The sequence below is a fragment of the Trachypithecus francoisi genome, unplaced genomic scaffold (assembly GCF_009764315.1).
Source record: "Trachypithecus francoisi isolate TF-2019V2 unplaced genomic scaffold, Tfra_2.0 Lachesis_group12, whole genome shotgun sequence".
NCBI classification, from domain to species: domain Eukaryota; kingdom Metazoa; phylum Chordata; class Mammalia; order Primates; family Cercopithecidae; genus Trachypithecus; species Trachypithecus francoisi.
The window spans coordinates 108,052,441-108,068,192 of record NW_022681457.1 but is presented as its reverse complement, the minus strand read 5'-3'; the positions used below and the strand labels follow the sequence as shown (position 1 = coordinate 108,068,192).

Here is a 15,752-nt window from a genome sequence, read left to right as displayed (position 1 = left end):
GGATTTAAGCTTAATCTGCCTGGTGCTCAGCACAGCAGCCTGGCTGTGGCGCCTGCTGACTGAGCTAGTCTTGGGGTCCTGGAGAAGGGGACTGGAGGGGTGCCCACAGCCTTCCCTCCATGAGCTTGGGGCTGGCGGGGGCACAGGAGGTCGAGCTGACACTAGAGACGGTTATCCAGGTGGGTCCTGGGGGCTGTGCCCACCCTGTCTGGGGCAGGGTAGTGTGGACTTAGCAGGAGTGGTGAGAGGTGTGTACGACTTGGGGGTCAAGGGGTGGAAGAGGTGTGGTGGTGGGGGGGCATAAGGGGCCCCCGCTTGCAGTTCCTGGCAAGACGGGGGGCAGAGGTACACAGAGGGTGCACCTGCTGTGGCTCCCTCATCCCAGTGCCCTGCATTGGGAGAAGGGGGGTCCCTACTTCCAGATTTTGGGGTTCAGGGGACCTCTGGCATAGCCGGATCCTCATCCATCTAGGGTTGGAGCCAGATTGGAGCCCCCAACACTGGACTGCCTCAGTGGGGTTTGGGAGTTGCCTGTGGGGTTTGGTTCACATCTCTGGCCCTGGGTGGCCTTCTTCCAGGGGCGGGGAGCGCACAAGAGGCTCCTCCCACGGGGATTTTTTGGATTCTAATTCCCAGGCTTCACTCCAGCTTGAGGGGGCTCCTGGGGACCCACATCTTGGGCAGTAGGACTTTGCGGCTCTCCTCCCTGAGGCCAGGGAGTCCTGGGTCCCAGGTCCCCTGAAGACCCTCTCGCTTTTCCCACAGACACTGGAGAGCAGCGTCCTGTGCCAGGAGAAGGGCTTGGGCATGCGGGAACTGGCCCAGAACGCTCAGACCACCAGCCTGCCTGCCCGCATCAGGGAGATTGTCACCTGCAACCTCTCCCAGCCTGAGAGCCCAGGTGCCACCCCCATCCGCTCCCCTCCACAGACACCACCCACATTTTACGTCTTTGCATGTCCCTTTCCTGAGCAGTCACCATGATGATCATGACTGTAACTCGCTGTGGGGCAGGCACAACCTTATGACGGAAGAACCCATTTTACAGATGAGGAAACAGAGGCTCAGGGATGTAATTTGTCCAGATTTATTTCGCATGTGGTGCAACTAGAAGGAAGGGCTGAGCATCCCCTCCATGCTTGCCTGTAGCCTGCTGCAAAGATGTGAACCCCAAATCCCATATTCCTACCGGGAAGGTGTGAGCTGGTTGAACCCAAGATATAGGGAGAGGGCAGCTCAGCTCAGACCAGGGTTTTGCAGAAGTCTGAGTGGATGGCTCTGTCCATGCATTTCCCACTGGGCAGGAAGGCGGATGGTCCCTGCTTCTCTCAGCGGGTGGCACACATGGTGTCGTTATGTGGCTTGAGGGTCTGGGAAGGGCACAGTCAGTTGCAGCTGGTGTGCTGGAAGCTCTCCGTGATGGCGTTTTGGTGTTCTAACCATTGTCTCTGTTCAACTGACAAGCTACAGACGGGCCCCCTCCTTGGGAGCACCAGGGATGTTGGTGCCCTGGAGCCCCAGACAGAGAGAGACTCCGGGGACCCTCACCCTGACACCTGGGGCCTATGTCCAGTTCTCCCAGGGTAGAAGGGAAACCCACAGGAGGTGGACAACCCCGCTTCTCCCGCTGGCCTTTCTTTCCCTCTTCTCTCTTTCTCCTCCTCCTCACAACCTGACTTACGCTATCCTGAGTCCTAGCCTTTAAAGTTCCATGAAGCTCTTCCCTTGAGCGCAGCTTTGATGCTTTTCTGGGAGGATCTGGTTACTATTCTACCTTTTTTGTTTTTGAGACAGAGTCTCGCTGTGTTGCCCAGGCTGGAGTGCAGTGGTGCAATCTCGGCTCACTGCAACCTCCGCCTCCCGGGTTCGAGTGATTCTCCTGTCTCAGCCTCCCAAGTAGCTGGGACTACAGGCATATACCACCATGCCCAACTAATTTTTGTATTTTCAGTAGAGACAGGACTTCGCCATGTTGGCCAGGCTAGTCTCAAACTCATGACCTCAGGTGATCCTCCCATCTCGCCTCCCAAAGTGCTAGGATTACAGGTGTGAGTCCGCGCCCGCCCCACCCATTTTACAGATAAGTAAAACAGGCCCCAGAGAAGAATAGTAATTGGAAAAGGAGGGAGCAAGAACTCAGGGGTCTCCTGGCTCCTGGACTGGGCCTCTCTCCTGCACCTCCAAAACCTGCTGGGCCACACTTTAGCTGGAGCTGTGTTCACTTTATGTCCAGCTTTGTATCCCCTCCTTGCCTTCCTCCCTGTTCTCAGCTCTGCTTGCAGGCCTAATGCTGCAGCCATTCCCACCTGGGCTCATCCCAGGAGCCTGGATGGTTTTCTTGCCCTCCCCATGGTGGGAGGATGTCCCACTGGACCCAGAAGCCAACCATGTGCCCACTGTCCCTTGCCAGTCCCGCTGCCAGCCACGGAGATGGCATCGCTGCTGTCACTGCAGGAGGAGAACCAGCTGCTGCAGCAGGAGCTGTCCCGGGTGGAGGACCTGCTGGCCCAGTGCCGTGCCGAGCGCGATGAACTCGCCATTAAGTACAACGCGGTCAGCGAGAGGGTGGGTGCTGCCCAGGTGGTGGGCTAGGCCAGGGCTCCCCTGGTTTGAGGGCATGGAGGCATCTAGACCAGGCCCACACACGGGGCAAAAGATGGGCCCCGATGTCAGGTTGGCCTGGGCTTGGATTGAGGCTCTGCCACCTTGAGTGGCGTTGAACAAATCACTACATTCTTCAAGCCTGTTTTCTGTAGTGGGGATTGTAATGGGACGTGGAGTTGTGTGAATAATAGGAAATAATAGAATAAAGTGCCTGGCATAGGGGCATTTTGTTCCCATCTGTCCCAGGCCTGTTAGGAGTGCGGGACACAGAACGAGATCCCTAGAGATTCCTGCCCCTTGAGTTTCTGGGCATCTCCCTGTGCTACCATTGCCACGGGCCTTGGGGCTGAGGCGGTGGCTGGATGCTGGCTCGAGGCTGGTGTGGGCATCTGCGGTGTTCTGCAGGCCATCTGGGGCAGCCACAAGACCTGCTGCCACTGCCTATTGGAATGGGTTCCAGGCAGGGAAGGAAGGAGAAGCAGGCCTGTCTTCATGTCCAGGCAGGTTTCACATCACCCGTGCTGCAGGCTTGTGGGGGTCCCACGGCCTGGGGCGGGAGCTGGGTGTGAGCCGGTGCCAGGGGTGCGGGATGCTCTTGATGCACTGTCTGCTTTGGGCCTCCAGGTGGCCGGGAGGTGACCCTGGGAAGTTGGTGGTGGCTGAAGATTGTAAGGGAGTTGCAAGTGGGACCGAGTGTATGTATGCAGATGGGAGGCATGCAGGTGGCAATAACGTATTAATAGTAGCTACTGTTTATTGAGTGCCTACTGTGTGCCAGGTTCGTGCTGAGTGTTTCACATTTAATACACCAAGTTCGGGACCATTATGATCCCATTTAACAAAGGAGAAAACAGAAGCTCAGGGAGGGGAAGCACCGTGCTGGGGCACACAGCCGGTTAAGGCTAGACACCAGGTCTTCCAACTCGCAGCCCTGGGGCTCTGGTTTCTAGACTAACCCAGTCTAGAACCAAAGTTCTGAAGTTTTGTTTCCTACATACGGGAAGAGACTCTGGACTAGGGATTTCAGGGCACAGCTGGCAAAGTTGGAAGGGACCCAGAGAGGCAGGGGCTGGCCCAGGGTCCCCTGGTGTGGTAGTGGCAGAGCTAGGGTTGGCGTGGGACCCCTGAGCTGGGCTTGTCCAGGCTGGAGCCCGCCCTGGGAGGAGGGTGTGTGTTCCTATGTGTGACTGTGGGGCGTGTCCATGTCTTGGGACACGGGGGCTGGACAAACCCCCGACGAGTTGGGACTTGTAGAGGAGCCGGGTAGGCGGCCCGCAGTGGCCCCTAGCATCAGGACAGTGGAGAGCTAGTTTTCCCAGGGTCTGCAGCGGGTGTGTAGGGCATGCTGGCCCCAGTCTTGCATTGTCAGTGGTGATGGGGCTCTGAGCCAGCCCTCCCTTTTCTTTTGGCCCATGCATGGCACAGTGCCACACCCCCAGGGCCTGCCTCTTAAATGCCACCTTCTGAAGCTGGCCCTGCCCCCAGTTGGCAAGGAAGGGAAGAGGTGGGAGTTGACAGGTTCCTCCTCTGCTGGGACACAGCAGCTGGGGCTGGGACTGCAGCACAGGGGGTCTGGGTTAGTGTGGAAAGCTCCCTCCTGTGGCTAAGGGGGCCCCAAATGGCACGCAGAGGGTGCCCACTGCTTCAGTTGTCCTCTATCCACCATGGTTTGAATGAGGCCCCACCTGGAGGGAGGGGCGGAACAGGAATGACTGCAAAGGCCCTTCCTGGAGGGTGGGTCCCCAGAGAACTTCAGAGCCTGGAGATCACCTTATCACAGATAGGAAAAGTCCGTCCTGGAGAGGGGGCATGATAGGCCCAAGGTCAGTGGTGGTGCTGGGATGAGACCGTTGGTCCAGGGCTCTGCAGTTGGGCAACATTCTTTCCCTGCCACCCCCTTGTCCCCATGGCCACAGGTGGCAAGTGCCTGCCCCTGCGGCCCTCACTGGCATGGTGGGCTGGGTTGGGGGGCAGTCAGCGAGATTGTTGTGATCTTTCCAAACCTGCAGCACCCCTGGCGTGGGGAGTGGAGGGAGGGTCAGGTCTGTGTCTTATTGACTGCATGTCCTGCAGGGAAACTGAGGAACTCCCAGAGGCCACCTCCCGGCCAAGAAAGGACCTCAGGCCCCCTATGGGGGTCCCCCCTTCTTGCTGTCCCTGAGAAGCAGGTGTAGGCGCAGCCGAGAATGGAAAGGAGGGAGTGGCCACGCCTCCCTTGGCTCCAGAGGACAGACCCCCGGGCTCCCTCGTGTCCATAGCAACCTGGAAAGAGTAAATTGAATGGCGGTCCGAGGGCAGCGGTTGCTAGGGGAAACAGTCAACTTCTTTCATCTCTGGCTTAGTGGCAGCCTCCTTCCCTTTTGAATTGCAAGTAAAATTGAAAGGCTGTTTTGTGCAGGGTGAAGTTTGTGGAAAGGGGTGAGGTGTGGCCGAGAGGGTCCTGGCTCTGGTTCTGAGCATTGGAGAAAGGGGAGGAGAACCCGGCAACGGCCTGAACCCCTCTGTGTCCCAGAGGCAAACAGTACCTGCTTCACACAGATGTGCAGTGTGGACACGACACGGGCCACGCCGGGCCCCACACAGAGACACACAGATGCACAAAACATGCCACAAACAACATAGCAAGACCCTAAAACCAGGCCACACAAAAGCACTCCAATTCACAGAATGTGCAGTGTAACCCGCACCCACAGATGGTGAGTGCGGGGCTAGTGTCAGAGTCAGCTGGGCTGGGGTGTTGTCCCTGCTGGGTGCCCCCGAGCCACTGTGCGCTCTCACACTGCCCTGCTCCTCCTTCACCTCTCTTTCCCCCAACAAATGGGGAAGATCAGGGGCCAGCAGGTACCTTAAGGGAGTTGAGAGGGTTCCATGGCTGGTAGGGGCAGCCAGAGCCCACAGGGGTCTGAGGATGCAGGGGATGGGAGCTGCCTGGGGGTGGAGGAAGGGCGGCAGCAGCAGAGGCTTTCCTGAGGTGAGGACGAAGGGGGCCTTTTTTATTTTTTATTTTTTAAGACGGAGTCTTGGGCTGGACATTGTGGCTCATGCCTGTAATCCCAGCACTTTGGCAGGCTGAGGAGGGCAGATCACGAGGTCAGGAGTTCGAGATCAGCCTGGCCAACATAGTGAAACCCCATCTCTACTAAAAATACAAAAAATTAGCCAGGCGTGGTGGCACGCACCTGTAGTTCTAGCTATTTGGGAGCCTGAGGCAGGAGAATTCCTTGAATCTGGGAGACAGAGGTTGCAGTGAGCCAAGATTGCGCCATTGCATTCCAGCCCAGGAGACAGCGCGAGACTGTCTCAGTAAAATAAAATAAAAATAAATAAAGATGGAGTCTTGCTCTGTTGCCCAGGCTGGAGTGCAGTGGCGTGATCTTGGCTCATTGCAACCTCCGCCTCCCAGCTTCAAGCGATTCTCTTGCCTCAACCTCCTGAGTAACTGGGATTACAGGTGCATGTCACCACGCCCGGCTAATGTTTGTATTTTTAGTAGAGACGGGGTTTCATCATGTTGTCCAGGCTGGTCTCGAACCCCTGACTTCAAGTGATCCACCCACCTTGGCCTCCCAAAGTGCTGGGATTACAGGCGTGAGCCACTGCACCCAGCCAGAAGGTGGCATTAATATACAGGCGCTGTATAGGGCAACATCTGTGCGCATCTCTTACAAATCTTAATGCTGTATATTTGAGGGGGTTCATTCCTGTCCCCCTGGGGATGTTTGAGGTTGCCTGTATGTGTTATTGTGTGCATATCTTTAAGCTCAGATATGCATAGGTGGATTGACACCTCTGTTTTGAATATATTCCCATGAGCTCATGCCATTAATTCACCATCACAGCAAATATTTTACTGAGCGTGAGCCATGCAGTACCACAGCCACCATTCTAGTACTAAGATACACTGAGGAGCAAAAAATCCAGGCTTTCCTGAGCTCACATTGGGGTGGGGGCGTGGTGGGGAGACACAGGCATCAATGTAATAAACAGAAACCACGACAGGGCTGAGTGTTCTGGAGGACAGGCACCTGGTGTACTGAGGCCCCTGAGGTTGATCCCAGGTGCACCTTTGAGCTTTGCCTACATGGTTTGGGTTTGTGGGCTCACCTGCATGTGTCCATGCATGCCCCATCTGCATGTCTGTGCATGGCTGCATCACCCCCTGCACATGTGCACTGCCCCTGGGCTTGCCCACATGTGCCTGCTCCCCAGGGTGCCAGACTATCAGCCTACGAGGCATTGTGGGTCTGGGCCCAGCCTGGTGTCCCCTACAGAGGCCTGAGCCTGCCTTCCCAGGAGGCCCAGGACTCTCACCCACGGCCCTTCCCTGCAGCTGGAGCAGACTATGCGGCTGGAGTCTGGGGAGCTGGTGACACAGGAGCCCAGGGGGCTGGTTCGGCAGAGCGTGGAGTTGCCGAGGCAGCTGCAGGAGGAGCAGGCCTCCTACCGACGCAAGCTGCAGGCCTACTAGGAGGGCCAGTAGTGGCAGGCCCAGCTTGTGCAGCAGCTGCAGGGCAAGGTCAGGGCCACCCACTCCTGCTCCTGCCCTCCCACATGTTCACTTTGCCCTGCCCCAACCCCTGGGGCTCACCATCAGCTCCCTATCCCCAGATTCTCCAGTACAAGAAGAGGTGCTTGGAACTGGAGCAGCAGCTCCTGGAGAGATCTAGAGAGTTGGAGCAGCAGCGACTGAGGGTGGGTGCCAGGGTGGGGCAGGGGCAGGCCCTGCCCTCTACCTGCCCAGCCTGATGCTTTAGCCTTTCTCCCACCCAGGACAAAGAACACAGCCAAGACCTGGAGAGCGCCCTCATTCGGCTGGAGGAGGAGCAGCAGAGGTGAGGGTGCAGCAGGGAGGGCCAGGGCTGGCAGGATGGCCCCCTAGGCGAGTGCCTGCTGATCCCCTGTGCCCCATTCAGGAGTGCCAGTCTGGCCCAGGTGAATGCCATGCTCCAAGAACAGCTTGACCAGGCAGGCTTGGCCAACCAGGCTCTGAGTGAGGACATACGAAAGGTGACCAGCGACTGGGCACGCAGCCGCAAGGAGCTGGAGCAGCGGGAGGCAGCATGGAGGCGTGAGGAGGAGGTGGGCATAGGGGTAGAGGGAGGCCAGCTTGACCCAAGGGGAAGGTGCGCTGCAGAGGAGGGAGGATTCAGAAGCCTGGAGAGGGAGAGGGAGCACTGTCCAAGGGAGCATGTTAGCAGAAGTAAATAGCCATCATCACAATAGCTGGTCTTTATCGATGCGTAGCATGTACCATGTGCATGGTGTGCATTGACCTTTATTCCTTGTGATAACAGCATGTGGTAGGTGCTGTCATTCTCCTGATTATAAAGAGAGGTTAAAGCCGGTTGCTGTGGCTCACGCCTGTAATCCCAGCACTTTGGGAGGCTGAGGCAGGTGGATCACCTGAGGTCAGGAGTTCGAGACCAGTCTGGCCAACATGGTGAAACCCCATCTCTACTAAAAATATAAAAAATAGCCGGGCATGGTGGCACGCACCTGTAATCCTAGCTATTCAGGAGGCTAAGAGATCGTGCCACTGCACTGCATCCTGGGCAACAGAGCAAGACTCTGTCTCAAAATAAATAAAGACAGGTTGAGTAACCTGCCCACAGTCATGCAACTGGCAGCTGAGAGGCAAAGCTAGGTCCCTTGCATTTTTTCCCTTCCTTGCTGCCTCTTGCAGCCAAAAGAGGACTTGAAAGCCAGGTCCCTGTGCAGGAGGGAGTCATGAGGCTTGGGAGGCTGAGCGTGGCTGCTGGGACACAACTCTGTGCACAGGCCCACAGGAAGACCCGCTCCCTTGAACGGTGGTGCCTCCTGGAATGGTCGGAGATGGGGGAAGCTGGGGGAGGTGGTAAACCTGCTCTCACCCCAACCCTTCCCTCGGCATGTCTTCCCTCCAGTCTTTCAACGCCTACTTCAGCAACGAGCACAGTCGCCTGCTCCTCCTCTGGAGGCAGGTAGTGGGGTTCCGGCGGCTGGTCAGCGAGGTGAAGATGTTCACTGAGAGGTGAGGCCTGGCCGGGGACGGGGCAGCAGCTGAGAGCCAGCCCTGCTCTTTACATCCAACTCAACTCAGTTGAATGTCAGTTCAACTCAGTGCACCTACTGTGCACAAGGGCGTGTGAGGACACAGAGGCAACTTGTAATAACCATTACCACGGTCATGGCAGTCAGCATTTATTAGATGTTTACTCTGAGCTAGACTCTTTGTATATTTTATTTCAACTAATATTCATAGCTTCCCTGTGAAGTAGGAACTGTGTTCATTCCCATTTTACACATGAGGACATTGAAGCACAGAGAGGTTGAGTGATCTTCCTGAGGTCACACAGTAGTACCTAAGTGGCTGAGTCAGAGTTTGAAGTTCCTGATTTTTCTTTTCTTGAGACGGAATCTCGCTCTGTCACCAGGCTGGAGTGCAGTGGCACGATCTTGGATCACTGCAACCTCTTACCTCCTGGGTTCAAGGAATTCTCCTGCCTCAGCCTCCTGAGTTGCTGGGATAACGGGCATGCCGCCACGCCTGGCTAATTTTTTTTTTGTCTTTTAGTAGAGACGGGGTTTCACCATGTTGCCCAGGCTGGTCTCGAACTCCTGAGCTCAGGCAATCCGCCAGCCTCAGCCTCCCAAAGTGGTGGGATTATAGGCATGAGCCACCGCACCAGGCCGAAGTTCCTGATTTAAACCCACTAGAATATTCAGCTTTGCAACCAAGGACCTCACAGCCTCTAGGGATGAAGAGACGTAGATCCCCAAAATTGTAGACTAAGGAAGCGAGTGGTCAGTGATATGTACATGGGACAGAGGGAATGTCCTGGAGGCTCAGAAGGATGGGAGGGGTTGGGAGGTCAGAAAAACCGTTTTGTGGAGATGGAATTTGCTCAGAGCCTCAAGGAATGGGTAGGGTTGAAGCAGAGCAGCAGGCACTCCAAGCAGAAGCAAGGCATGAGCAAAGGCAGGGAGGTGGGAGCCCATGGCAGCCAGGGGGGTTGCAACGAAGCACTGGTACAGGGAAAGGAGAGCCTGCCTCAGCGGGGAGCTTGGCCCTGCCTGATGTTTGAACAGGGGCGTCTGATCGGTGTGAGCAGTCAGCTCAACAGTAGTGTCGGGGAGGCTGTGGAGAGAGCCCCAAGGCAGGGGACCAAGGTGTTTCATTTAGTGCATTAAAAACATTTTAGTTAGTAATCTTTTCTTTTCTTTATGCCTCCTGGTCTCAAGCAATCCTCCTACCTCAGATCCTGTGCAGTTGGGACCACAGGTGCATGCCACCAGGCTTGCTGATTTTTTATTTCTTGTAGAGTTGAGGTCTCACTTTGTTGCCCAGGCTGGTCTTGAACTCCTGAGCCCAAGTGATCCTCCTGCCTTGACCTCCTTTGGTGCTGGGATTACACACACCTGGTTTAATAATCTTTTCTTAATATCATCAAATAGCCAGTGTCTAGATTTTCCATATGTCTCATAAATGTCACAGATAGGCCAGGTACAGTGGCTCACGCCTATAATCTCAGTACTTCGGGAGGCCGAGGCAGGCGGATCACCTGAAGTCAGGAATTCGAGACCAGCCTGGCCAACATGGTGAAACCCCCATCTCTACTAAAAATACAAAAATTATCCAGGCGTGGTGACACAAGCCTGTAATCCTAGCTACTGGGGAGGCTGAGGCACCAGACTCGCTTGAACCCAGGAGGCAGAGGTTTCAGTGAGCCAAGATGACACCACTGCACTCCAGCCTGGGTGACAAAGTGAAACTCTGTCTCAAAAAAAAAAAAAAAAAAAATTCACAGATAGTCTTGCTTTAGTGTTTTCTTTACAATTTGTTTGAATCCAGATCCATAGACATTCACAAAATGTGAATGGTTGCTTTGTCTTTTTTTTGTTTTGAGATGGAGTCTCGCTTTGTTGCCCACGCTGCAGTGCAGTGGCGCCATCTTAAGTCACTACAACCTCCGCCTCCTGGGTTCGGCAATTCTTTTTTTTTTTTTTTTTTTTTGTTGAGACGGAGTTTCGCTCTGTTGCCCAGGCTGGAGTGCAGTGGCCGGATCTCAGCTCACTGCAAGCTCCGCCTCCCGGGTTTACGCCATTCTCCTGCCTCAGCCTCCGAGTAGCTGGGACTACAGGCGCCCGCCACCTCGCCCGGCTAGTTTTCTGTATTTTTTTTTAGTAGAGACGGGGTTTCACCGTGTTAGCCAGGGTGGTCTCGATCTCCTGACCTCGTGATCCGCCCGTCTCGGCCTCCCAAAGTGCTGGGATTACAGGCTTGAGCCACCGCGCCCGCCCGGGTTCGGCAATTCTATGGCTGCAGCCTCCTGAGTAGCTGGGATTACAGGCGTGTGCCACCACACCCAACTAACTTTTGTATTTTTAGTAGAGATGGGGGCTTCACCATTTTGGCCAGGCTGGTCTTGACCTCAGGTGATTCACCTACCTTGGTCTGCCAAAGAGCTGGGATTACAAGACCGAGCCACTGTGCCGGCCCCTGCTTTGTCTTTTAAGTTCCTTTTAACTTACTTGTTCAGGACACTGGGCCAATTGTCCTTGGAGATTCTCATGGTCTGGATTTTGCTGGTTGCATCCTTATGGTGTCAATTAACATGGTTCTTTATCCCATGTATTTCCTGTAAATTGGATGTTGGATCTAAAGCTAGGTCAGATTCAGGTTCTTCTGCTTGCTTTTCTTTCTTTTTTTTTTTTTTAATCAAGACTCCATAAGTAGAATGTATTCTTCCATCGGAATGTCCCTACGCCTGGTGTCTCTCTTTTCGAGATCCAACCCACTCATCAGAGGCTGCAAAACTATGAGCTTCTCATTTAGTCACTCCTTTGTATATTAATTAGAATTCTGGAATGAGGCACTTTCCCTGCTTACTATCGGATAACCAGTGGTACAGTTCATTCAGGGAAGGAAAGGAAAGGATTTAACCTGTATTACCGACTTAAAATACATTTTTTTTTTTTTTTGAGACAGTGTCTGTCTGTCGCCCAGGCTGAAGTGCAGTGGCACAATCACAACTCACGTTAGGCTTGACCTCCCAGGGTCAAGTGATCCTCCCATCTCAGCCTCCCAAGTAGCTGGGACAATAAGTGTGCACCACTATGCCCAGCTAATTTTTTTTTTTTTTTTTTTTAGAGATAGGGTCTTGCTATATTGCCCAGGCTGGTCTCAAATTCCTGGACTCAAGCAATCCACCTGCCTCGGCCTCCTAAAGTGCTGGAATTACAGAAATGGGCCACCATGCCTGGCCTTAAAATACATTTTTAAGGGCAGGCGTGGTGGCTCATGCCTGTAAATCCTAGCACTTTGGGAGGCTGAGGCAGGTGGATCACCTGAGGTCAGGAGTTCAAGACCAACCTGGCCAACATGGTGAAACCCTGTCTCTACTAAAAATACAAAAATTAGCTGGATGTGGTGACGTATGTCTGTAATTCCAGCAACTTGGGAGGCTGAAGCAGGAGAATCACTTAAACCGGGGAGGAAGAGGTTGCAGTGAGCCAGGATCACACCACTATACTTCAGCCTAGGCGACAGAAGAGACTCCATCTCAAAAAAAACAAAAACAAGGCCGGGCGCGGTGGCTCAAGCCTGTAATCCCAGCACTTTGGGAGGCCGAGACGGGCGGATCACGAGGTCAGGAGATCGAGACCATCCTGGCTAACACTGTGAAACCCCGTCTCTACTAAAAATACAAAAAACTAGCCGGGCGAGGTGGCGGGCGCCTGTAGTCCCAGCTACTCGGGAGGCTGAGGCAGGAGAATGGCGTGAACCCGGGAGGCGGAGCTTGCAGTGAGCTGAGACCCGGCCACTGCACTCCAGCCTGGGCGGCAGAGCGAGACTCCGTCTCAAAAAAAAAAAAAAAAAAAAAAAAAAAAAAAAAAAAAAAAAAAAAAAAAAACAAAAACAAAATTTTTTTTTTTTTTGAGACGGAGTCTCGCTCTGTCGCCAGGGCTGGAGTGCAGTGGCCGGATCTCAGCTCACTGCAAGCTCCGCCTCCCGGGTTCACGCCATTCTCCTGCCTCAGCCTCCCGAGTAGCTGGGACTACAGGCGCCCGCCACCTCGCCCGGCTAGTTTTTTGTATTTTTTTAGTAGAGACGGGGTTTCACAGTGTTAGCCAGGATGGTCTCGATCTCCTGACCTCGTGATCCGCCCGTCTCGGCCTCCCAAAGTGCTGGATTACAGGCTTGAGCCACCGCGCCCGGCCAAAAACAAAATTTTTAAGTAGCCTTTTAATATTTTTATATTTTACTTTTGATTAAGTCACGTGTTCACAAGGTTCACATTTCAAAACGGTACACAGTAAAACGGCTCCCTCTCCCCGCTGACCCCAGATGTTCCCCTTCCCTCCTTGGAGGTAAGCAGCATTATCAGCTTGTTTTTCTTTTTATATACACAATTTTTTTCTTTTTTCTTTTTTCTTTTGGCCACCAAGTTACTATGAGACGCATTATCAGTTTCTTTTTTTTTTTTTTTTTCGAGATAGAGTCTCCCTCTGTCTCCCAGGCTGGAGTGCAGTGGCACGATCTTGGCTCACTGCAACCTCCATCTCTCAGGTTCAAGCGATTCTCCCACCTCCACCTCCCAAGTAGCTGGGATTACAGGCATGAGCCACCACACCCAACTAATTTTTGTATTTTTAGTAGAGGCGGCGTTTCGCCATGTTGGCCAGACTGGTCTCGAACTCCTGACCTCAGGTGATCCTCCCACCTCGGCCTCCCAAAGTGCTGGGATTATAGGCGTGAGCCACCGCGCCTGGCCTATCAGTTTCTTAAGTGACCTTCCAGGGTTATCTTATATAATCAAATAAAGCAGATCACACACACACACACACACACACACACACACAGACACATGCACACTTTTTTGTATATACGCCTGGTAAAATTTCTTTTTTTTTTTTTTTTTTGAGACGGAGTCTTGCTCTGTCGCCCGGGCTGGAGTGCAGTGGCCGGATCTCAGCTCACTGCAAGCTCCGCCTCCCGGGTTTACGCCATTCTCCTGCCTCAGCCTCCCGAGTAGCTGGGACTACAGGCGCCAGCCACCTTGCCCGGCTAGCTTTTTTTGTATTTTTTTGGTAGAGACAGGGTTTCACCGTGTTAGCCAGGATGGTCTCGAACTCCTGACCTCGTGATCCGCCCGTCTCGGCCTTCCAAAGTGCTGGGATTACAGGCTTGAGCCACCGCGCCCGGCCTACGCCTGGTAAAATTTCATCTTCATAGTTCTTGAAGACGCTTTCCTCACCTACCAGTTTTAACTGGGAAGTGACTCTGTGTCAGACCAGGAGGAACTTTTTCACGGGTTTTCTTTGACCACAGAGTGTTCCACTGAATAGATGCACCATCATGTACTTAGTAGCAGTCCCCTTTTGATAGACATTCAGGTTGTCACCAGGATTTTTTACACGAGCAATGCTACAGTGAACCTCCTTGTCCACAAGCCATCTCCTCTGTGCTGGGGTATATCTTTGGATACGTTCTTAGAGGAGGAGCTGGTGGGAAGGTCCTATGCATGCATAGTTTTCGGAACTCTTCCCCAGTGCCCTCCCTTGTGGTTGTACTCACCCTCATACCAGCTGTGTAGGGGAGCTCCTGTTACCCCAAAACCCCTCCCTGTGTATTATGTGACCCTTTTTTTTTTTTTTCCCCAATCTGATAGTGGACAAATGGCATCCCAGTGTAGGGTTTGTTGTTGTTTTTTTTTTTCTTCCTCTTTTGTTTTTGAGATGGAGTCTCACTGTGTTTGTCATGCTGGCCTCAAACTCCTGGGCTCAAGCAGTCCTGCCTCAGCTTCCCACATAGCTGAAACTGCAGGTGCATGCCACTGCACCCAGCCTAATATATTTTTATTTTTATTTTATTTATTTTTTTGAGACGCAGTCTTGCTGTGTTGTCCAAGCTGGAGTGCAGTGGCATGATCTCGGCTTACTGCAGTCTCCATGTCCTGGGTTCAAGCAATTCTGCCTCAGCCTCCCAAGTAGCTGGGATTACAGGCGGGTGCCACCATGCCCCACCAATTTTTGTATTTTTAGTAGAGATGGGGTTTTACTATGTTGGCCAGGCTGGTTCAAACTCCTGACCTCAGGTGATCTGCCTGCCTCGGCCTCCCAAGAAAGTGCTGGGATTACAGGTGTGAGCCACCACGCCTGGCCCCAGCATAGTTTTAATTTGTAGTTGGGAGCGAGCCCCATCCCATCGCCAGCCTGTGCTCTCTCCCCAAGGGACCTGCTGCAGCTGGGAGGGGAGCTGGCCCGGACATCATGAGCTGTCCAGGAGGCAAGCCTGGGAGTGAGCACGGGCCTGCGGCTGGCAGAGAGCCAGACCGAGGCAGCCCTGGAGAAGCAGGCCCTGCTGCAGGCCCAGCTGGAGGAGCAGCTGCAGGACAAGGTGCTCCGCGAGAAGGACCTGGCCCAGCAGCAGATGCAAAGCGACCTGGACAAGGCTGACCTCAGTGCCAGGTGGGTACCTGGTGGGTGCCGCACAAGGCAGGCATCCCTGCAGAAGGTAAAACTGGAGGGTTGGGGAGAAGGGAGTTTCTGTTCACTAGGCACAGGGCCTTCCTCTGTGAGCTCAGCCAGTCTTCCCAGGCACCCCACTGAGGTTCCGAAGGCACTTGCCCAGTGTGTATCACAAACAGCTTAGCTTCTGATGACAGAACTTGTGGCCGGGTGTGGTGGCTCACACCTGTAATCCCAGCACTTTGGGAGGCCAAGGTGGGGGGATTACCTGAGGTCAGGAGCTCAAGACCAGCCTGCCCAACAGGCAAAACCTGTCTCTACTAAAATACAAAAACTAGCCAGGTGTGGTGGCACATGCCTGTAATCCCAGCTATGAGGGAGGCTGAGGCAGGAGAATCGCTTGAACCCAGAATGTGAAGGTTGCAGTGAGCCAAGATCACATCACTGTATTCCAGCCTGGATGACAGAGGGAAACTCCGTCTCAAAAAAAACAAAACAAAAAAAGAACTTGTGCCCCTTACTCCTGCCCCCTGGACAAGTCCTCAAGTGCTTTCCCATGAGATAAAGCTGGTGGGAAGCTCATTCCTCTTTCACAGATGAGAAGTGTGAGGTCTAGAGAGGAGCCGGGACTTGCCTAAGGTCACACAGCCAGGGAGGTGGATGTTAGGGTCCCTGCCTCGGGTTTGGAGAAGCGTGGT

At 53.9% G+C, this 15,752-nt stretch overlaps 1 protein-coding gene across 1 annotated transcript in view; it reads left to right on the top strand.

The window, feature by feature from the left end:
- Positions 1 to 7: 7 nt before the first annotated feature.
- CROCC (ciliary rootlet coiled-coil, rootletin) overlaps positions 8 to 15,752 on the top strand; it is a 57,492-nt gene continuing 41,747 nt past the window's right edge. Inside the window, 9 exon segments of the mRNA XM_033228886.1 lie at positions 8 to 179; positions 766 to 901; positions 2,411 to 2,565; positions 6,935 to 7,120; positions 7,213 to 7,296; positions 7,375 to 7,436; positions 7,518 to 7,683; positions 8,508 to 8,614; positions 14,818 to 15,054. Of these exon segments, the coding sequence (XP_033084777.1) occupies positions 120 to 179; positions 766 to 901; positions 2,411 to 2,565; positions 6,935 to 7,120; positions 7,213 to 7,296; positions 7,375 to 7,436; positions 7,518 to 7,683; positions 8,508 to 8,614; positions 14,818 to 15,054 (1,193 nt within the window). The 5' untranslated portion in view covers positions 8 to 119.